At 36.7% G+C, this 22582-nt stretch overlaps 2 protein-coding genes across 3 annotated transcripts; both read right to left on the bottom strand.

Annotated features, from left to right (window-relative positions):
- Positions 1-2838: 2838 nt before the first annotated feature.
- On the bottom strand, positions 2839-20458 carry LOC127951911 (gastrula zinc finger protein XlCGF57.1). Its single transcript, XM_052550055.1, has 3 exons — positions 20376-20458; positions 10574-10723; positions 2839-6464 (listed from the first exon to the last, which is right to left on the bottom strand). Exons 2-3 carry the CDS (start codon positions 10656-10658, stop codon positions 5275-5277), a joined length of 1275 nt encoding a protein of 424 aa, XP_052406015.1. The 5' UTR covers positions 10659-10723; positions 20376-20458; the 3' UTR covers positions 2839-5274.
- LOC127951906 (uncharacterized) lies at positions 12136-20423 on the bottom strand. Of its 2 annotated transcripts, XM_052550044.1 has the most exons (12): positions 19098-20423; positions 18309-18401; positions 17502-17628; positions 17152-17392; positions 16290-16566; positions 14425-14602; positions 14215-14291; positions 13930-14110; positions 13550-13798; positions 13211-13382; positions 12988-13136; positions 12136-12866 (listed from the first exon to the last, which is right to left on the bottom strand). In XM_052550044.1, exons 1-12 carry the CDS (start codon positions 19377-19379, stop codon positions 12754-12756), a joined length of 2139 nt encoding a protein of 712 aa, XP_052406004.1. In that variant the 5' UTR covers positions 19380-20423; the 3' UTR covers positions 12136-12753. The 2 variants fall into 2 exon arrangements, with proteins under 2 accessions (XP_052406004.1, XP_052406005.1); XM_052550045.1 differs by lacking the exon at positions 18309-18401 and having other exon boundaries at positions 12141-12866.
- Positions 20459-22582: the final 2124 nt, after the last annotated feature.

The following is a 22582-nucleotide window of genomic DNA, read 5'->3' as shown; positions in this document are numbered from 1 at the left end:
ATTGTAGGCTAATCTCGCAGGAAACAGCCTTTGTCCTCCGCAAAATTTCTTGCACACATGAATATGTCGGTTGAACTGTTCTTGAAATAGAACTTAACCACTGATTTCCAGTTATGTCCTCTTTTGGAAGACCAAACAAAGTAGTTTTAAGCCTTCTCTCTTTGCGTTAACATTTGGGTGGCGTTATGCAAATCTTCCCACATTGTGATGTAGAGAAGTGGGGGGGGGGTGTTAGAACGAGACGTTTTCAGAGGGTGTGGATGAGTCAATTCACAAGGTCTGGAATGGATGCTCCCACATATGAAAACAGCTGTGGTGTCTAATCCTTTCCCTGTGGTATGCTCATTTGACACAGTAGTCAGATGCTTGTTTCAAGGTACACGTCAGTTCAATGGTGCATATGGATGTGGCCATTGCTTTAATGAGGGAAAAACAGCGCCAAAGGAAAGAGGACATGCCAGAGTCTATCCACCCACTGAGGCACCAAAAAGAACCAATGGCCATGTCATTGAATGTGAGCAGATGGCCACTGAGAATGATGTTGACCATGTTTATGGCGTGAAAACAGTTTCACCATTAGCCCTCCTGAATTTCTCCACTGGTTTTGACATTGTGAACAGCTTTCCAACTGACTACATGCACTGTGTTATCTTGGGAGTGACAAAGCAATTCTTGGACTTGTGGTTCAATAGTAAGTACCATGAAAGCCCTTGATACATTGGTACATCACATAACCATGTGGCTCAAAGGCTGCTTACCATCAAACCTCCATCTGATATACCATATACGAGTACCATGGACTGTGAAAGTAGCACAAAGGTGGAAGGCTGTAGAATGTCGAAGCTGGCTATTGTTCTACTGTGGACCAAGATTCTTCCAAAGATTTTTTGAAACATTGGCTACTGCTATTTCTTGCTTTCTTAAAAACACAATCACAGAAAGTGACTTGGCAGCCGCAACATTCAAGATAAAAAAGTTTTCGTAGGAAATACCAATGACATATGGGTTATTCCAAGTGTCCTTCAATGTCCGTCAACTCAAGATGAACTGTCAAGATGTTTGAACCTCCTAGGTGTACATCTGGAATTTCATTTGAGGGCCACAACCAAAAGAGGTTGGAGAGGTTGTGTCATGGAACAAATTACATTCAATCTTAAATTGCACTGCAATACAACAGACTTCAGTCAACTCCTTAACAGCTGAAATAAATCATGACTAGCACTGTAGGATAAACAAACTTGTCAATGACTGGCTAGGTGTTTATCCACTTGTTTGTCTAAGCCACAGAAGCTGGAAGGTCTAATTTTGTTGGGATTTTCTCGACAAAAAGTCCTAAACCACAAGGACTGCTAGTCTGCTCTGTCTAAAAAAAAACACACAGAGAAATATGGAAAGGTGTACAAAACAACAGTTTTACAGTACAAATAAGAAATGGTTGCATTGGAAAGATTGAGTGAATTGTAAATATCATATATGATCAGAAAAAGGATCCACTGATCCAAGTTCAGCTTTTACAAACTGCACCTGCTGCTTTTGTGTCTGAAGGATCTCCTTCCCATATAAAATAAGTATTTGTATTTATATTCTTTATGGATCTGTATAAAGTGTATATAATTATAATGTATAAATGGTAACAACAATTTATTGTTACCTAGAAAAATAGCACAATTTGTTCAAACATTTTATTGTCAGCATATTATATGCCAGCTTTAAATAAACATATATCTGTATGTTTGTTAAATTGTGTTAAAATATTTTACAGAACATTTTGATTTAGATTTTTACAGCATGATCTCTCTCTCTCTCACACACACACCCCCCCCCCCCCCCCCACACACACACACACAGTGCTACTCTAAATAAGTAAAGTTACTCTAAAAAGTAATGCATTCATTAATTCATAGAATAAAAAATATCACAGGACTAAGTAGAATTAAATAAAATAAAAACACAATGCCCAGTAAGATTATAATTAAGATCCTAAAGGACACCTAAAGGAAATTCCATTAAAATAAATCTGATTGTTCCATCTATTCAGATCCTACAGGACAAAGAGTTGCAGTAGGTACAAGTTACAGTGAACAACTCAGCTTTTGTGACAGTTCAAGTCAAAAGAAAATGGGAAAACCTAAAAAAATAAAATAAAGTAAGATTTAATAACAACAACAAATAATTGTTCACCCCAAAATTTGAATTATTTTTTTATTTGATCATGGTACTGTTTTTCTGTGTTGTAGTAATGCAGTAATCTAATGAATTTAATTGAGTCCCTTGATATTTTGGTACTTTTTTGTAGGATCTTAGACGTCCACAGACTAGTGTGAGCACCGAGGATGGTGAGGTTACAGCAGCATCCTGGAAGTGGTCTTCTGTCTTGGATGAGGCAATAGAGGACAGACCGTCCATCATACCACCTAACCTTATTCCCTCATCTGGACCAAACCATCTTCGGTGAGGTCAACAGCTGAAGGAGAAGAGAGGAAGAGGAAAGAAACAGAGTTTTCACCTGTTTTTATTTTATTTATTATTTGAAAGAACAGATTTAGATGTTTGCAGGTTGATCTCTCTCTCTCTCACACACACACAGACACAAACAAACAAAATAGTACAAACAATCTAACACAAATTATACCATTTAAGTTTCCCGTTAGGGTTAGGGTTGTTATAGGGCCATAGAATAGAATTTGTACAGTATAAAAACTATTACGCCTCTGGGATGTCCCCACTTTTCACAAAAAACAAACGTGTGTTTGCGTTACAACTGATCAAATGAATTGTCCAGCAATCAGTCGAACAGGCCGCAACCATCAACCACGAAATGGATATTAATATCCAAAGTATAGTGAATATACTATTTATTAGCACAATAACAATATCAGCAGTTTAAGACATTAACTTGTAAGCACAACACACAGGACATGCCTTTAAATACCAACGTTACTTTACTAACAATTCTAAAATGAATCTGTAAACGAATGAACACAAACACACTCTCACAGGCTATGAAACTATATTTAATGTACCAGTTCAGTTATAGTATGGACACATTACTTGTGCTGGGGATTCTCTACTATGGAGTTTACAAAGGTTTCCCAAGTTTGTTGATTTGTGGATGGTTTGTTCACGTCTGGAGTGATGTCTTGGGAAGGCCAGTCAGGACGGTCGTAGGCTGAAGGATGGATGCGGAGTTTTGTGGGCTGGTTGAAGTGTGAGGCAGGCAAAGACAAAGAAGGAGACATGGTTTTATGGCAAAACGTAGCTTAAATATGAGATTCTCAACAGGAAAGTGGTTAAGTTGAAGAAAGAAAAGAGTGTAGCAAGACTAGATGGCTTATTTTTTCTTGTTGGTAGATGGGTTGTAAGCAAGCAGGCCAAAAAGCCCAAAAGTACCCAATAAGTCCAAAAAAGACCTTGATCAGTTAAACATTAGCCTTAAACATTACCCTTCATATTGCGCAAAATTTTCAACATTATCCACTCATCATGACAGCAAAATAGGGCGTTCTTATTTGGGCTGTTCAAATAACCAAATGCGATTATCATGCACATTTAGTCAATAAAGCTGGGATCTGTGATTAGTAAATCTCCATCACTTGCTTTCAGATGGAGTAGCATTTATTATATTAGAAAATACTTCATTAGTACATTAGAGCCGTACTTCACTGACAAGCTTAGCAAAATTTTCCTGATATACATTTTTGGTCATGCCACCCATCACTCCCTGCTGTGCTGTGCCATGTTTCAGAAGCATCCCAGAAGTGGCTCTCCATGCTGCTTCACCAAAGATATACACATATGCCTCCTTAAAAATAATGCCTAGTGCAATGGCTTTGATTAACATAAACCTACCAACATCCATGACTTATCATGAGAGGAAAAAATTACATTTTAGTCACAAAACATCATAAAATCTGTAATGTAAATGTAGTTATTGTCTTTCATTCAGGCTGTAACCACATTCATTAATCAACATCTTTATTTTCCCGCTCCGGCAAAGTTTAATTCAGTCATGATTTCTATAATGAGAATGATACATTTTACACTGAATTGACTGATATCAATATTTGAGACATGAATTATCATACCAAACACACATAAGATGCTCCTGACAATTACATCTGGCTCATATAAGTTACCTCAACTATATTTTCAAAACTATCATTCTCATTATAAATCAGTAATTACTATTTAGAATATTAAGAATACTAAGGAAGTTGAGGACTAACTAAAAAAATGAAGGAGGGAAAGGGAAGCAATTGACGTCCTGGGTTTCCAATGGCATTATTAACCTTGGATTAAGCATAATTGTTGAACATGGGTTATAGACATGATATGGAGTTATGTAGTGGAAGGATGTTTGGTCTTCTTAGCATCATTTTGGAATGATCTTATGAATTTTTCATATGTAAAGCCAGTCTCTGTGCCATTCTGAGAGTGGTGAGGAATTCAGTCCTGTTAGGAAACGGTCGAAAGTTCTTGAGAGGGAGTCCGAGTCTGGGTGGGGTAAACCAGAGGCTTTCCTTGTGAGAGTCATGATGTGCTGTTTTGTTTTTCCACCATTTGTCTTGGTTAACTGTCTAAAATGGACAATGTTAGAGGGGTCTTTCCTTGTCTGGGACAAAGATCCTTTGCTTTAGAGCTGTGAGGAGTTAAGAGCTTATTGTGGCATTAAATGACAGAATCTCTGAATTTACGGCCCTCCATGTTGACTCTGGGGCCTCTAATTTTCAGGTCAGTTTCAATTCTGATAAATTCTGTTATAAGTGTTTGATTAATTGCATTTAAACCTGAGTCAGTATTATTGCTAGAAGGGTATGAGTGATACTTGCAACTATTTATGATCACACATATCGCTTGCTTTTCTCCTTGTATGTGTGGTTCCATTTTCTTACAAGTGCTATAAGGGGGCATTCAAAAATGAATTGGGTACTGATTTTAACCAATCAGAGAATTCCATATTTTCAAGCCATTGTCTCTCTCTAGCAACTGACCGATTGCAAAGAGTTTGATTGACAGGCTGTCTGACCAATCATAAAGCTGTATTCGCCATCTTGCCTGACAAACAAACCTGACAAGCGTGTAGATTAACTTTGATGGACTTGAACTTGACAAATGTTGTGTATTGACATCTTTCCACGGTTGAAATTAAATAAGTTCTGATGTTCTTTCAGGTTTATTTTGTGCTTTAAGTAAATATGAAAAGGCAATTTTTTTTTATTTTTAATAATAACATTTGAAAGCAGAAATCAAAGACAGGTGTGCCTTTTGAGCCTCTCATCTGTTTGCGCTCCAACATTCTCCAGAGTGAAGACACACATGATTTTCGAAGTTGCTTCTTTCTTTAAACATCTTGCCACACTCAGAGCATTCTGCCAATTTCTTGCTAGAATGAGACTGCATATGTCTTTCCAGATCTATTTCTTTTGAGAATCGTTTTTCACACTGAAGACATGAGAAAGGCCTTTCTCTAGTGTGAACTCTTGTGTGGATATTAAGTGTTCTTTTATGTCTGAAACTCTTTTCACACAGAGGGCAGGAGAAAGGCTTCTCTCTGTTGTGAATCCTCATGTGGACTTTAAGACTTCCTTTCCTAGTGAAACTCTTCCCACACTCTTGGCAGGTGTAAGGCTTTTCTCCTGTGTGAACTCTCAAGTGGTCTATAAGGCTCCTTTTTTCCGTGAAACTGACTCCACACTGTTGGCAAGTGAATGGCTTCTCTCCAGTGTGAATTCGTATATGACTCTTGAGGTTTCCTTCATGTGTGAAAGTCTTTCCACACCGATGACACAAAAAAGGCTTCTGTCCAATGTGAGTCATTATGTGCCTTTTAAGGCGTTTCATGTCTTTGAAAGCCATTTTACACAGATGACATATAAAACAGCTCTCTCTTAAATGAATCATCATGTGCTTATTAAGGCTTCCTTTACGTGTGAAACATTTTCTGCACTGATCACATGTGAAAGGCTTCTCTCCAGTGTGAATTCTCATGTGAGTTTTAAGATTTCCTTTGCGTTTCAAGGTTATTCCACAGAGTTTGCAGGTGAAAGGGCTTTCTCCAGTGTGAAGTCTCATGTGAGTATAAAAGGTTTCTTTATGTGTGAAACTTTTCCTACACTGACCACATGCAAATGGCTTCTCTCCAGTGTGAGTTCTCAAGTGAATCTTGAGGCTGCTTTTCCGTGCGAAGCTCTTTCCACACTGTTGGCAGATGAAAGGCCTCTCTCCTGTGTGAATTCTCATGTGGTCCTCAAGGTTTATTTTTTTATTGAAACTATTTCCACACTGTTGGCAAACAAAATGAGTTTTTGTATCAGCCTTCTGAACACTTTTTTGTGAGGAAGTACTTTCAGTCTGTGAACAACTAAAAGATTTTCCCTCAGTTATGAAATCAAGATGTTTCTCGATTAGATATTTTTCTTCGTTTTCATTCAGATCTTCACTCTGCTCTTTCAGCACCATCAAGTCTAAGGCAAAAAAAGAAAATTACATGTTAACTCCTGGTTAATTTCACAAAGAAAGATGAACTTTTTAGCCATCTGTTGTATGTGTTGCACTTCTTGCTGTCAGCTGGTGGTGAAATTAATTTGATGTTAATCAAACAATGTACTTAAAAGGAAAATGGGAAGGGTGTCATATTTGCTATGTCATTGAGCATGTTTACATGCACACCACAAATATCGGCTTATTTAAATAACCAGTTTTCCACTGTTTACATGCATCAGTAACCTGACAATGCAAGTAAGCTGCATTTACATGACTTCATTAATAAATCAGGTTATTTCCCTGTAGTGACGTCAAAATATAATCATTTGTGAATCTGACTAGGAGTATACCATACATTTGTCAGTTGTGATGTTAAATTAAAGCTTGCAACATGTCAACTTGCAACATGGTGGGAAACTTACTGCTCACACATTATACTGTTTTGCAGTTATAAACATTGTGCATTGTAACTGAACGACTTCGACACCTTTTATGACCTTACTTTGATAAAAGAATATGGGTTAAGCATAATCGGCTTAAGAATGTGCATTTAAATGTGTTCATTAATTAGATCCCTCACCATGAGTCATTCAAGATTTATATTATATTATATTATATATTATTAATGTCCTTTTCACCATTATACCAAAAACTCTGATGTGTCAAATTGAATGAAATGTTAAGCCTTCTAAGAGCCTTGAGTATTTAGTAATGCTGGGCAATTATACTTAAAAAAAAAAAAGGCGATTAATCACATGATTGTTGGCAATTAATTGCATTATGCACACATTCAATAATGGATTCAAAAGTAATGTATTGTTCACTTTTTACATTTAAAAGTACTACTATGTAAACAAAAGTGCAATAGCACTTGGTTTGCAAACATGTTAAACAAGTATTCCTTTTACAGTCTAGCAGTTAAAATATTTATTGTAACAAATTAAATATAAAACAGTCTATTATATAACATTATATAATGATAATTATATATATATATATATATATATATATATATATATATATATATATATATATATATATATATATATATATAGAAAATATTATTCTCAGTGTCCAGAGCCTCCATCATAACATTATAACAGGCATCTTCAAAGTAGAGACTTATGCAACAGAGTGCGGCACGGGACAACACTTGATGGGCGGGTAGAGACTTGTGTCTGAGGAATGCAGGAGAATAATTAGGATGTACTCACACTAGCAATCTTAACCATGCCGAAGCTCATTTGAGCCCCCTAAGGCAGGGTTCATTAATGTGGCTGACACTCCCTCTGAGTTAAAATAAACCAATATCCCGGAGTAATTCATTTACTCCAATAGTACACTGATGAACACCGAGCCGAGCCAGATAACGAATGAACGATTGACTCGTTCTCGAGTCAAGAACCGGTTGCAGAGTGTCTGGATACAGTCGCGGATAAAAGTCTTGGTATCATTTATTCTGATATCAATAAACCACTCCTCAAACCCAGGAGAACTTGATGCCAACTGATAATGATGGCAATTCCAACACCAGTACCATAATCAGTTGATTACTGTTTTAGTATGAAAGTCTTGATTTAAGATGGCACTGCAGATGGCTGCCTATGTGTGGAGCTCTCCAGTTGTTTTATTGGTTTTCTTATTTTTTTCTGTCATTTTTGTAATCACACAAAAAATAAAATTCTGTCATTAATTACTCAATTTAAGATATTTTTGATGCATTCCGAGAGCTCTCTGACCCTCCTATAGACAGCAAAGATGCTAACATGATCAAGGCTCAGAAACGTAGCAAGGACATTGTAAAAAAAAAAGTGTGAAAAAAGTGTGCAGTGAGAAAAATGACTTTAAAGCTTTTTATTTGTCCAGCCAAATTAATTATAGGTAGGACACTGGAAATTTGGCATTTGGATGTAATAATAGTGAAAATTATCTACATTAAAATATTGTGAGCTCAAACTTGATTTTTACTCGTATTTTGAAGTTACTGTACTATGCATTGTCTGCCAAAAGTGAGAAGTCACACCAAGGCAAAAGTCATTAGCTCACACATTATCAATATTTGATTGGTGTCCACCATTTACAAAATCATTATAGTAAGACCCAAATAAAATCTAGTAATCTTAGTCTCTCATATAGACTATTGCATACAGTAATGAAACTGTAACAGACTAAAAGTTAAACATGTGAGTGGATACCATTTTGCGACCAATTTATTTGCTATGCTCAGTAATGTAAAAGAATGCTAGACATAGTATAATTGCTTTTATATTAACCTGAATGAAACTAGCCTAACCTAAAAGAATGACTTAAGGATTGATGTGATTGCCAGCAGGAATAATGCTCAGAATGATTGTGAATTAAACATCTTCAATGATGTTCATTGCAATGGATTTTATTAAGTTACAAAAAAGTGTAAGAAAATGATTTAAATGTGATCAGTTACTGATTATATGTGTGCTACGCTGTCACTGCATAATTATTTATGCATGGCAGACTAGTACAGTAATATTAATGAGCGGCAGAACACCATAAATTAATTTGAGCATTCTAAAACAAGTCAACGAGCGGTAACTGATGTTATACTGTTCTGCCTTAGTTTGGATTTTGTGAAGGAGAAAGGGAAAGAGAATTTTAGTTGCTCGACCAGAAAAGTAAACTGATTCAAATTTTAATAACAAACAGTAACTAGGCCAGCACCGAAACCTGATTTTGATGTTTCTGATTTTATTGCTTTTGGTGTAAACGGTGACTAATAACAGATAATGTATTGATAGTATCAAGGTCGTGTAAGTTGAGGCTCGTGCAATCATAGGACACCATAGGACAAATTTATGTTACAGTTCAGTAAAAGTATTTAAAAAAAACAGTGAGACAACAAGATTTCACAGTTAGTGACCCTACACGTTTTCTCAAAGACTTCAAACTACATAAATATATTACCCAATGTTTTACTGCTTATTTGTCAATGAACCATATGTATTATTTAAATCATACATTTTTATTTAATGCTTGTTTGCCATACAATGATTTATTTGTGGCGGCCTGCCACAATATCAAAACTGACCACGTCAAATAGATTTTTTCCAAAAGGCTTTGACATCATTAAACATGAGCACTGCATGATTTTTAAAATCGAAATCCGATGCAGGTGTTTTTAAATCACTGAACTTGAAAATTTTAATGTCATTTTTAATTTCATCTTTTTTTATAACATCTGATAAAGCAGCGTTGAGCGCAGGACTTAATTGATTACATACGTTACTGTGGAAACCTCAATCTCTCCTGCTCTACAAGCACCTCCTGCTGGCAGAGAATGAATTAGCCAATATATGTCACAACAAATAGAATGCAAGTGTGTGGGAAACACTGTAATGCATGAGATAACAAATGGAAGTAACATATCAGTTGCACATTAAGGTAGCATTAGTATTTTTTCTGGCCATGTGACCTCAATCCATTTTGATGTCAAATAAAATTACTTACGGGGTAAGACTATTAAAGGGGTCATATGATGCAATTTCTTTTTTCTTCTTTCTTTCTCTAAGATCTGCAAAGTTGCAAAGACTAAAGTCTCAAATCCAAAGAGATATTTTAAGTCTTGTCCACGCCCCCCTAAAATTGCTCGTTTTAAACACACCCCCACATCTCTACATCACTATATGGGAAGATTTGCAAAATGCGCCCAAATGTTCACCCAAAGAAAGGAGGAGTTATTTTTATGCTTGTTATTGCCGCCGGCACCATGTCGTGGAGAACCTGTGTGTTTCAATGTGAAAGTGAGACTACTTTGTTTGTCCTTCCAAAATAGCTCAATATCCGCTTTGTCATGCCTAGAGCTGATCCGTGCTGGTCGCTGAGGAAATACATCAACTTCGGGATGTGGATCACCGGATTGGCTTTCACTGTGGACGAAGTGGAGTTCTCATGTGGTTGCTACAACTCCCGTCCACCAGCCATTCCTCGTTATAGACATGTCATTACACCAAATAATGCCCTTTTTAGCAACCTCATATGACCCCTTTAAATCAGAACACTAATGACATATTCTTTAAAAAAATATGATCAATTGAGTACAGCTTTGAAAACCAACCTATTTGTTCCTCAGTATCTTCTTGTTTCAGACTGAAAACGTCTTCGATCTTGAAGTCTTCACTCTCCTCTTTAATAAACGCCATTATTATAATAGTGTGTGGCGCGGATCTCAGTTGCTTCACCAGGAGTTTTTCTGTGTTTGGACAATCTGTCATAATTAAAATGAGAAGAAGAAAAAATTAGCAGAAAGAAAAATATATCCAATTTAATATCACTGGGTGCATCTCAGTCACCTCCCTAGTTTAGTCGTCAGTGCTCTTGTTAGGAAGTCAGTTAGTCATATTTAATGGACCTGAATGGCCTGATTATCTAAATAAATAAATAACAGCACTACAAATTAATAAACATACATACTTCATATGCATTTGTTTAGATACTGAATGACCTGTACATTATATTTATTAGATTACACTTTAAAGGGTACTTATGTCTTCTTTAACAAGATGTAAATTAAGTCTCTGATGTCTCCAGAGTGTGTCTGTTAAGTTTTAGCTCAAAATACCATACATTTTTTTTATAGCTTAAGATTGTTGAGCCACGTTTAGGGTATGAGCCAGAAGTTTTTGTGTTTGTCCCCTTTTTGACAACACATATAATGTGACAGGAAGTTTCTGAATGGTTAGTAATTGTTTTTATGTAGTTCATATGGAGATAACTTTAAGTAAATCTTTAGCATGTTCTGTCATAAGCAATAACTTCTGTAGGTGTATGTATGAGAACTATTGTAAGATGTCTACAGAGCCAGAGAACATATTCTGCATGGAAGTAGGAAAAGTATAGCTTAGTAAACATACGGTTATAATTGGTCTTGCTGTCAACATGCTGACATGCATTCATCTTACATATTTTATTGCAATAAAGGTGGAAAGACGGATGCAACAGCTTGAGCAGACTCCCAGATGTACGGCTATGCATCCTGGACTGGAGCCGTCTCTTCAGAACGCATACAACAATTATTGAGCCGACTACGGAACCTTATGGCTATGTCGAATTGTACAGTGAAGGCTGATTTATACTTCTAAGTCAAAACTACCCCATAGGTTGTGCGTAGTATGTACAGACTGCGGCGTAGTCTGACGTAGTCTGCTAGTACCTCTCACTTCATTATGTATTTGAGTTTTGTATGCGTTTCGCACTTAAATATATTTTAATGTTACAAAATAAAACAAAGCAAAGAAAAAGTGTATTATCATTCATTATAAAATGTTGTATTATATCACTTTTTTGTCTGCAACAAACAGTTGTTCTGCCATGGTACAAGTCCTTGTGGAGATTGAAAGAATTCCATCTTCTGCTGTTACGCTGCTGTCGTCTCTTTTTGTAGTTTTAAATAAATTATCTGATGCTTTTCTGAACAAGCTGCTTCTTCTTCAGCTTTAGTTGTGGTTTGTGGGTTACACAAGCAACATGCCCGTGGGCACTACAGACTAGCGGTTTGCATGTGTACTGCACGTTGACGCGGACAATGACACAGAAGTGTAAATTAAAACTGATGGCACATTCTACGGCGTAGAGACTAGACACAGAAGTATAAACAGCCTTAAGTGTCACTGAATACTGTTTGAAAATTGCAACGCAAGAGCGATAATACCATATTTATGATCTACCTCCACATACTGACTTAACAAAAGTAAATGCATAACTATATTCATAATTGCAACCATGAAATTGACAACTTATATGGCGAAACAAACTTTCTATTTATTAATTTCATAACAATATGCTCTGCAAATACAAGTGATTATTTTCACAGTTTGTATAAAAAGTTAGTGGAGGAATCTTACTTTTGCTTATAATCAAATGGGCATTGCAGATTCTGCAAAAACAATAAATATACTGTAAACAAACTGGTGAATATTTGAAATTTTTTTATACAAAAGAGAAAACTTAATGAGTCTTAGATTGCACTTGTGAACAACTGAATATTTAACAGTCTGTATAGAAATATAAGAAAATACATGATTAATCATAGACTGTGCTTATATGCAATACAGGAATTTCAATCCTTTGTGAGCTGGTGCTGGGGTTTCCTTGGTTGTTGGGGTATGTATTGTGATTCCAGCCTCTGTGGTGATGAAGATTAACTGAGGCAGATGATCAAACCAGATATGTTGGCTTCAGACTCTCTGTTGATTAAATCTGGACACCATGGTGGAGATGACCTCCTCGTCTGGCCTCTCATACTCTGCAAAGGTCTGGTGGTATGGGTATCTTCAGTACCTCATTCATGTATGGAGCAGGGTCAACAATAACATGCTCAAATATTAGGTCCTGCAGGTCACCCAAGTACCCTGTGCAATAACACAACATAAAATTGTAAATAGTAAACTTTTGTAGTCAAACTTCCAAGACACTTGCAATAATGCTAATTTCCATTTTAATTTATAATAACAATAATAATAAAAAAGTTACTGAATGTTGGTGGTGTGTTCACTTGTTTGACCGTGCATTGTCCTTTCCTGGCCTTTGGAAAGTTCACTTTGAATAGTGGATGTCCTGTTGATGATGTTGTTTGTGCACCACCAGCATTTTCATTGTAATGAAATGCAGCCAGGTATAGTCTGCAAGCACACAGACACAATTCAGGAAAACAGCCTATATTGAAGTAAAGTCATTTTAATGGCAATTACTTCACCTGCACAACATTCCAAGGAAAGGGAACACCACATTTTTGGGGGCAAAGCGTAGAATAACACTATGAAATGACTCAAAATATGAAGTTTGTTGATGTGGACTCAGTTTGGTGACTTCATTCAAAATCTGCTTGTTTGTCATGACTTTCTCCAGCTTGTAGAAGGCCTGAGTTCCTATGAAAAGAATAAAAGAATAAAATAAAAAACAACAACCTGGATTACTTACAAATAATGATAATTAATGATAATTTAATTCTAGATTATTTATTCTTCTACTGACTTGTCTCTCAATTTTGTAAATAGTGTGTTGCAAGAACCTATTCTCTTTCACAGTATCATACCGGCAACAAGCCACTTGTTTCTGTCTCTGCTTCTCTTTTGAGGATGTAGACAAGCAGGAAAGTTTGGATCCTCATGTGTGTGTATGTCCCTGACATGGTTCAAAATTGAGCTCCATTTAGCCACTCTTTCTGGTCCAGTGGTTGAAGATGCTGCAGTCCAGTAAATGTGGTTTTTAATGCTTCTCAGCCATTCCCTTAATTTTTCACAGTCTTTCAACTTGCAAATGTTTTCAAGCTGCCTCGCAATTCCTGTAAATGAAATCATAGACGCATTTAACCACTGAGAGTAAATACAGTTATGTTTGCTGTCACAATTTCTTAAATTACACCTACTTATAAATAAATTTTATTGAATTTGTATGATTTATAAGGAATAAAACCTTTTTCGATGTGCCTCACATCATAGAACTGGTTGATGTTACGTTCTCGGAGGAATTTTTGTATTTGTGGGTGGCGGTCAGTTACAATACACTCCAGAGTAACACCATAAGCTTCCATCAGAGCAAGGCTCCTCTGTAATCCTTCTTTTTCCATATGGTAGCTTCCTTCCACTTCGCTACTCTGATATAGACAAGTAGGAAAAAAAAAAAAACATCATCTAAAAGTGCAAAACAAGTAATTCAAAATGTACTTTTTTTTCAATACTGATATGTCTTCTCTCCCACCTGAACCAGTTGTATGTCCACAACGGTGTTGGTCTGAAGGTCCATCAAGGTATAACTTCCAAACTTTGCAGAGTTCCCTTCAAAGTTATATTTTACAAAGCATTATTACAACGTGTGCATTGATTTCAATTCGGTTAGATACCACCAGTCTATGTTCGGCTTCATTTATCGGAAAGTACCCGAACATCCTTCTTATTTACAACTGTGTACCTAGTGCGTCAGCCATCATGTCACCTCCAACGATGACCCTTTCCCTTTTGCTCAGGCGATGTAGCATCTCATTCTGCCAGTGCATCCATTTGTACACTATAGCTGGCTCAACATATAATCGGGAATGGCGCCGAAAGGTGTCATGCTTAAAAAGCTGCAGATTCATAGTAGTGCATATCTAGTGACAGAAAGAGCAGACAAGACCATGATGCATATTACTAATGTAAAATAATACACTTTAACATGGCAATGTGTTTAAAAATACAATAATTGCTAATGAGAACTTGTTAAAGGGTTAGTTAATCTTTGGAACACAGTTTAAGATATTTTAGATTAAGTCCGAAAGCTCTCAAAAACTACCACTTTATTCAGCATTGTCTTCTCTTCCGGGTCTGTTGTGAGCGTGTTCATGACACTGCAATGTAGTGATGTCCGGTTCGCGAACGAAGTTCTTGAACCAGTTCACCGAATCAATCTGAATCGTTTGAAACGGTTTGCATCTCTAATACGCATTAATCCACAAATAACTTAAGCTGTTAACTTTTTTTTTTATGAGGCTGACACTCCCTCTGAGTTCAAACAAACCACTATCCTGGAGTAATTCATTTACTCAAACAGTTCACTGACTGAACTCCTGTGAAGAGAGAACTGAAGATGAACACCGAGCAGAGCCAGATAACAAACTAAAGATTGACTTGTTCTCAAGTCAAGAACCGGTTGCATTGGTTTTCAGATCACCAGTACAATGAACCGAGAACCGTTTCTGTTGGACATAGGGGTCCTCCGATCACGATCGGCCGATCGTTAATGCGCATCTCATCAGTAAAGCCGGTTCTCTAATCAGTGGTTAATTCCATCAGGTGTGTGATTTCACATAGAGCAGCTGTTACTACACAGAGCCGTTGTTAATAGAGAAGATGCGCAAATCCACTTCATTTTCAGCGTTTTTTGGCGCATCTTCTCAGTTAACAACGGCTCTGTGTAGTAACAGCTGCTCTATGTGAAATCACGCACCTGATGGAATTAACCGCTGATTAGATAACCGGCTTTACTGATGAGATGCACATAACGATCGGCCGATCGTGATCGGAGCACCTCTAGTCGGACACGTCCAATTTGATAACCAAGGAGCTGATGATACTGCGAATGCTTGATTCAGACTGACTGACACACAGCGCATCTGAACTGGACTGGTTCTATTGGTGATTGATTCTGAACTGATTCTGTGCTAGTGTTATGAGCGCGGGTAAACCGAAGGCTTGAATCAAGGGCAATCATCGCCAATGACGCCATTACGATTGCGGAAAAGAACCGAACTTCCCATCACTGATGCAACTGGTTATTGACTCGAGAACGAGTCAATCTTTCATTCGTTATCTGGCTCGGCCCGATGTTCATCCTCACTTCTCTCTTCACAGCAGTTCAGTCAGTGTACTGTTTGTGAACTGGTACAAGAATATCCGGGTACATCGAGTGATTTGTTCGCGAACCGGATATCACAAACTGCTTTGTTTTGAACTCTAACAACAGATACGGAAGACAATGCTGAATAAAGTCATAGTTTTTGTTATTTTTGGACCAAAATGTATTTTCGATGCTTCGACAAATTCTAACTGACCCTCTGATATCACATGGACTACTTTGATGATGTTTTTATTACCTTTCTGGACATGGACAGTAGACCGTTCACACAGTTTCAATGGAGGGACTGAGAGCTCTCGGACTAAATCTAAAAGATTTTAAACGGTGTTCTGAAGATAAAATGAGGTCTTATGGGTTTGGAACGACCTGAGGGTGAGTCATTAATGACATTATTTTCATTTTTGAGTGAATTAACCCTTTAATGTACTTGGCATTTCACTTACTTTTTCCAATTTGTAGAATGAAGCCCCGCAAAGATAGACTGCAGCAGAAATATGGAGGTTCCCAGCTGGAGTGCTGCCTAGTACTGGCTGGCTGTTCCATTTCCGTGAATATTGACAGTTGTGGCAGAGTTGTTCAACTCGTACAAAAGTTCCAATCCTTTGAGAACGCACAGAACAGCTCCGGTTGCAAACTGGGCACACCTCAAACAGTTCCATAATGCAATTTTCGTACACGATGTATTTTCTGATTTTATGAATGGGACAAGATGCTTGAGCACTAAGAAACAAAAACACATATTGGGTAAGCAACATTAAAAACAAAAGTCACAAAATACAATAATAATAATAATAATAAAAACTTAACCGGGGTGTTAACTCATATCCGAGCCTTAAGGACTTGATTAGCTGACTCAAGTGTGTTTAATAAAGGTGCGTTCACACCAGATGCAGTGCGAGTGACTTACATGTTAAGTCAATGCAAAGATGCGAATAGACTTCCTGCAGTGTGAAGGACTGAAAGACCAATCAGGAGCTTGCTCTATCAGTAAAGTGATTACGACCTAGCAAGTGGAGGCAAAATCCGAAACAACAATGGAGGAAATATATTTTATAATATATATATATATTATATATATATATATTTTTTAATATATTTTATGTTTAACTACAAAAGAGACATCAGAACCAGCGGCTCAGCCAAATGTCAGAAGGACTAGCCGAGTCGAGACTGCTCTTTAAATAATAGTCGCGTCTGGTTTGAACAACCCGTAATGATTGCAGGTAAACTCTGCAGTGCTGTGGCCAACGAGGAACAGAGTTCGACACCCGTTTTCTAAACCATATGCACAGCTTTGGAACTTACAACATTTCTGCTGTCTCTGTTAAAGTTGCGTCCATCTCTGCACGATCAAATGTAGAACATTGCTCTTCAGGTGCTACTGTAGATGATGTGTCCATTAGGGTTTCTTCGTCATCCTCTTCCTCCAGTTCTACACGAGGTCTCTCTGATGGCCTCTTTGTATGTGTAGAGGACATAAATGTTACACCAGTTTCTGGTGAAAACGAACTGTCAATGTCCAAAACATTATCTGTCATTTGGACACCTGTAATGTACAAAGCAGTTGTGTCTCAGTGTTATGTGACACTGACTGTGTAACAAGACTAGTTATAGGTCCCCTGTATAAGCAGTATCATGTAATACATTTAACATACCAGTACTACTGTAGGGAGCATGAAGCGTCTCCATTGATAACTGGGTACCAACAGATTTGGTCAGAGGTTTTGCGTCTGTCTGGCAAGCAATATCCCTTTTTTGGCTGCTTTGTTCTGATGTGCTGGCCTTTGCAAATAAACACTCCACTATTAGTACAAGCCCGATATCTTTACAGAAAACATACTCGATTTAAAAGGCAGTCATCTGATTGTACTGCGCATAATAAATGAGCATTTATGAATTACAAAGACAGAGATCAGCATGATAAAAATAACAACATAGCTGGTCTCATGGTGCCACTGCGTGCTAACACAAACTTTATAGTTCCTCTTGCACCGCTTTAGTACCAGAACTTAATGTACAGTACTTAAGTACTGGGATGATTTTGCACTATTTCCCAGTACCATTTAAAGGGTTGCATTCGCACCGACAGTGTGTACTAGGACGTGATGTAAGCCGGTCGACAGTGATGTCATTTGTGCATGACGTTCAACAATATTAACAAAGAACAACGTTAACAACAGGAGGATTTCTAGGATTTTCGGGGGTTTCACAATAATGGACATGGAATGTCGACATATACATAAAGCAACTAAAAGAACAGAAATTAGCACTAGAAATTCCGAAGACAACTGGAAGTGTTATATTTGCTACAAGTGCCTGCTCTTCAGCATCCGTACATTTATCGCTGTTCATCATACTTGCAAAATAAATTGACACAATGTTTACAGTATGTTACATGGCATTTTAGATCATGGTGGGTGAGGGCATTTTCGAACGCGTCTGACCAATCAATGTCTACTTACATCACAGGTAGTACTAGTTGTGCTGGTTAGACCCTGCTCCGGTGTAGGAGCTAATTTGGTTCTTGACAAAGGCAGTCCGGTACTAAAAATCACCTAAAAGTGGGTGATTCCACAATTAGTTCTGGCACTATGAAAAGGTCCGCCAGTGCAAAAGTCCCACATATGATTATGAGCTTGACAAATTCAAGCGGTCGGCTTAGCTTTATTATGCAATTTTTAAAGGGGTCATATCATATTCCTAAAAATAACATTATTTGTGGTAATGAATTAAGTTTGTGGTTTAGGATTCAAAGTGCCCATTTTCCACATAATGTAAATTATTGTATCGCCTCTATGCCCCGCCTTTCTGAAACGCATTGGTCTGAAAAGTGAGGTGTGCTCTGATTGGACAGCTATCCAGTGTGTTTTGATTGGCTGAATACCTCAAGCGTGTGACATTTGGGCAGCATAATGCTAATCTTCCCACACAGTGACGTAGAAAAATAGGCGTGTTTAAACCAAGCGTTTAAGAAGGCTTGGACGAGTCTAAACTTTCATAAAGAATATCTCTTTGGATCCGAGACTTTAGTCTTTTCAACTTTAGGGATCTTGTCTATTCACAAACAAAGGAAATTTTGAAATTGCATAATATGACCCCTTTAACTACCACATTCCTATCATTCTGGTAGCATGTGAAGGTAGCATCAGTTAAAAGAGACAGACAATGGTAGCTTTAGCAACATTAGCCTTATAGAGTGCCAAGAATATCTTTCAGAAAAGCAATTTTGAAAACAAACGTGTGATACTTACTTTTTCTGGAGGTGTAGCTGGATCACGAACAGTTGGCACTGCTCCATCCTTCAGGAGCAACTTTTGTGCAAATCCTGCTTTGTACTGACCCTCGTTCACAAAGCAGTCCGTAAAATGATTTGCGCAGACGTAAACGAATTTCGGTAGAATTGAGGGAGCATTTTCTTTGAAAACAAAATTAATCCACCTCGTCTTCAGCGGCTCCGATTTCGGGAGTAAATGGAGAGAGCTATGTGGATTCATACATCCAGCTACAGAACACCGAAAGCGCTTGGGAGGCATTCTCGTCAGTGCAGCAATGGCGGACTGTGTTCAGCTCACTGTGAACTCACTCAGGGTGGTTCTAAGTATAAACAGTGTCAGTAACATTTTGTGGGCAGGGCCTGTGGCTAATGTGACATCACTTTAGCAGCAATGCTGAAAACAGGTGGCTGGGAGACACTGCTTTTTACTTACAGAGATAAAAAATTGAGTGGTGGATTCTTATCATTATAGGGTGGTTGTGTACACACACTGCCAACACACATTTATGTTCAAACTCCATGCAAACTGAATTTGCATAATAGGTCCCCTTTAATGACTTTACTTGCAGTAGGTTTTTAGTTGTTTTTGTATTTACACAGTTTTGAACAGATGGTGTCAGTGATTCAAAACAGTGAATCACAATAATTATATACTAATAATACATTTCATAAATGAAAGGGCATCCCAAACATATATTAAATTAACAGTTTATATAAAAATGTTTCAAAATCTAAATAAAATTCAAGGGTTAGTTCAGAAAATGGGCAAAATAGCGTTGTGAGTCACATTTACACACAGATTTTACACACAAAAAAATGTTTATACATTTTATTTGACATTGCATCTATATTAACTCTATACTCTTAACGTATATGTTATATTGATTACTGTAGATTGGTTCAGGGCTAAATTTAATCTTAATGACCAGAAATGGTGACATGTAGATAGAGTAACGGAGAGAAAATAAAAATAACAAATAAGCCTATTTTAACAAACAGAGTAAGTGTAATCTGTATTCAGCTAAGTCTACCTTATCTAACTTAATTTTTAATTTAACTTACAGGATTCTCATGATTCACGAGCAACTTTAACATTACTTTTACTCATTTGATGACGCACTCACCTCTCACAAATAAAGCATATTACCGTCAAATAAATCATAACAGACTCACATTCAATAATAATTACCCCAAATACACCGCTGGCTAGCGTTGACTTAGAAATATGGAAAGTAAAAAAAAAAAACACACAAACCTTTCTTCAACCGAAACACAGCTGTACGTGCGTGGTGCAGTCGTATGACGTCACATTACCGTGCCAAAATAAAAGTCCCGTCCAAAGGCTAAGATGACAAGTTTAAATAATGAATTGTGTAGAACGTTTAGTATTCAAGATTCTTTCTAAAAGGCGAAACAGTCATGTTTAAATCCAGAAACCGTTTATAGCGAGTTTATAGCAATTTTCCATCATCCATTCTAAATAAATATTAATTAGGCTCAGCGATTATTCAAAAACAAAAAAAAACGAACAAATGCAACAATAAATAGGTAATGTGTTACTTATTTACTGTTGTGCTGATTATACTGTGTCTTCAACAGCTTTATCTTTCGGTCACGGTGCAGCAGTGCATAGCACTGCCTGTGGAAAACTGTTTTTGTCCACTTATAACTTTAATTCAGATGCTATTGATACAGTACCTATATTACAGCATTCTTATGAGAGTGTATTTGATAATACACCATTAAATATTAAATATCAATATCTGTTCTAGAGTCGACAACCAAGCAAGCATTGTATTTTGGTTACAGTTAGGTAATGTTTCATTATAATGTAGAAACCACACCTAAGTAAGCTTTTCAAGACTTGCTCTGTTAGTTCATATTGTATGAAAATGTGAAAGAAAATCTGTTTGTTTTTTAATGAATTGGGTATTTACAGTAGTGCGGTCAAACGATTCATCATGATTAATTGCATCCAAAATAAAAGTATTTGTTTACATAATATATGAGTGTGTCCTGTGTATATTTATTATGTATATAAATATCACTCCCCTGATTTTTGCATAATGGTTTATGCACAAGTATATGTTTAAGTAGACAAAGCAATGTAAAACAATGATTTTCCTATTCATATCCACAGAGTCTTTGGAATCACCATGCCTGGACACATCTGAAGGACCAAAAGATGACTGACATGTCACTGAAAACAATAGTGTGGAAAAGTTCATTTTAATGTTATTCATGCAATATATATATATATATATATATATATATATATATATATATATATATATATATATATATATATATAAAGAAATACTTTAATAATAACTTCCTTGTTCGCAACACTGTTTAATAGGTTTAATAAAATGTGCCAAATTCTTTCACATCTGAAGTAACCATATGGGCATAGAATCCTGTACAATTTGAAATGGCTTACCTGTTCTTAAATACAAACATAGTTGTGCTCAGTTTGAGTAAACATTACTTGATGAAACAAATCTTTCTGTTATGCTGCGTTCCAGGCAGGTTTTTGAGCTCGCAAGTCACGATTTCAAACCACAACTCATGACTTTGTAGCGTTCCAGGCAAGTCACGCCAAACTTCCTGAGTGCTAGGACTTGTAGCTAGATTGTTAATTTTATTGCAACGTTACATCATCCTTAAATTGTTTTTTCAACGTGTACCACTTGCATAAACTTCATCCATAGGCAGGGGCGTAGCCGTCTTTTCAGAAGTGAGGGGGACAGAAATTACACACACACATACACACACACATATATAACATAACAATATAAGATTTCTGTAATCTTCTACAAGTCAAGTGGCTCAGTGGTAGAGCATTGCATTTGCAATTGCAATGCAAAAGGTTGTGGGTTCAAATCCCAGGAAACATGTTAAGCAAAAAAAAAAAAAATGTTAGCCTGATTTCAAAAGATTTTATTTTTTTGGATAAAAAGCGTCTGCCAAATGCATAAATGTAAATGTTAATATTACTGTGATCAAAGGTGTATTTTCAGCATCATTACTCGAGTCTTCAGTGTCACATCCTTCAGAAATCATTCTAATATACTGATTTGCTGATTATCAACATTTTTTTCAGTATTCTTTGAATATAAGGATCTGATATAAGGATGTGAAATAAAAAGCTTTTGCAACATTATACACTATATCATTTAAAATCTTAGAGTCAATATATTTTATTTTTTTATTTTTTGGAAAGCCAAAATCTTGAATTTGTAAATAAATGAAAAAAAAAAGAAGTCAACTGTTCAAAAGATGCAAAAACTCCATCGATGTAAAGGTCTGCAATAGAAACCAACCAAACGTCTCTCCAAGAGGTGTAAGCACGGTCTAAAATAGAGGGAGAAAACAAAGGGTTAGAATGTATTGGGGATAACAGGGGGGTATTATGAAGAGCAAAATGTCGCAAAAATTGGGTCCAGATTTTCCAGATTTTTC

The sequence above is a fragment of the Carassius gibelio genome, chromosome B3 (assembly GCF_023724105.1).
Source record: "Carassius gibelio isolate Cgi1373 ecotype wild population from Czech Republic chromosome B3, carGib1.2-hapl.c, whole genome shotgun sequence".
NCBI classification, from domain to species: domain Eukaryota; kingdom Metazoa; phylum Chordata; class Actinopteri; order Cypriniformes; family Cyprinidae; genus Carassius; species Carassius gibelio.
The sequence above is the reverse complement of the archived record's forward strand: the minus strand, read 5'-3'. Positions and strand labels throughout refer to the sequence as shown.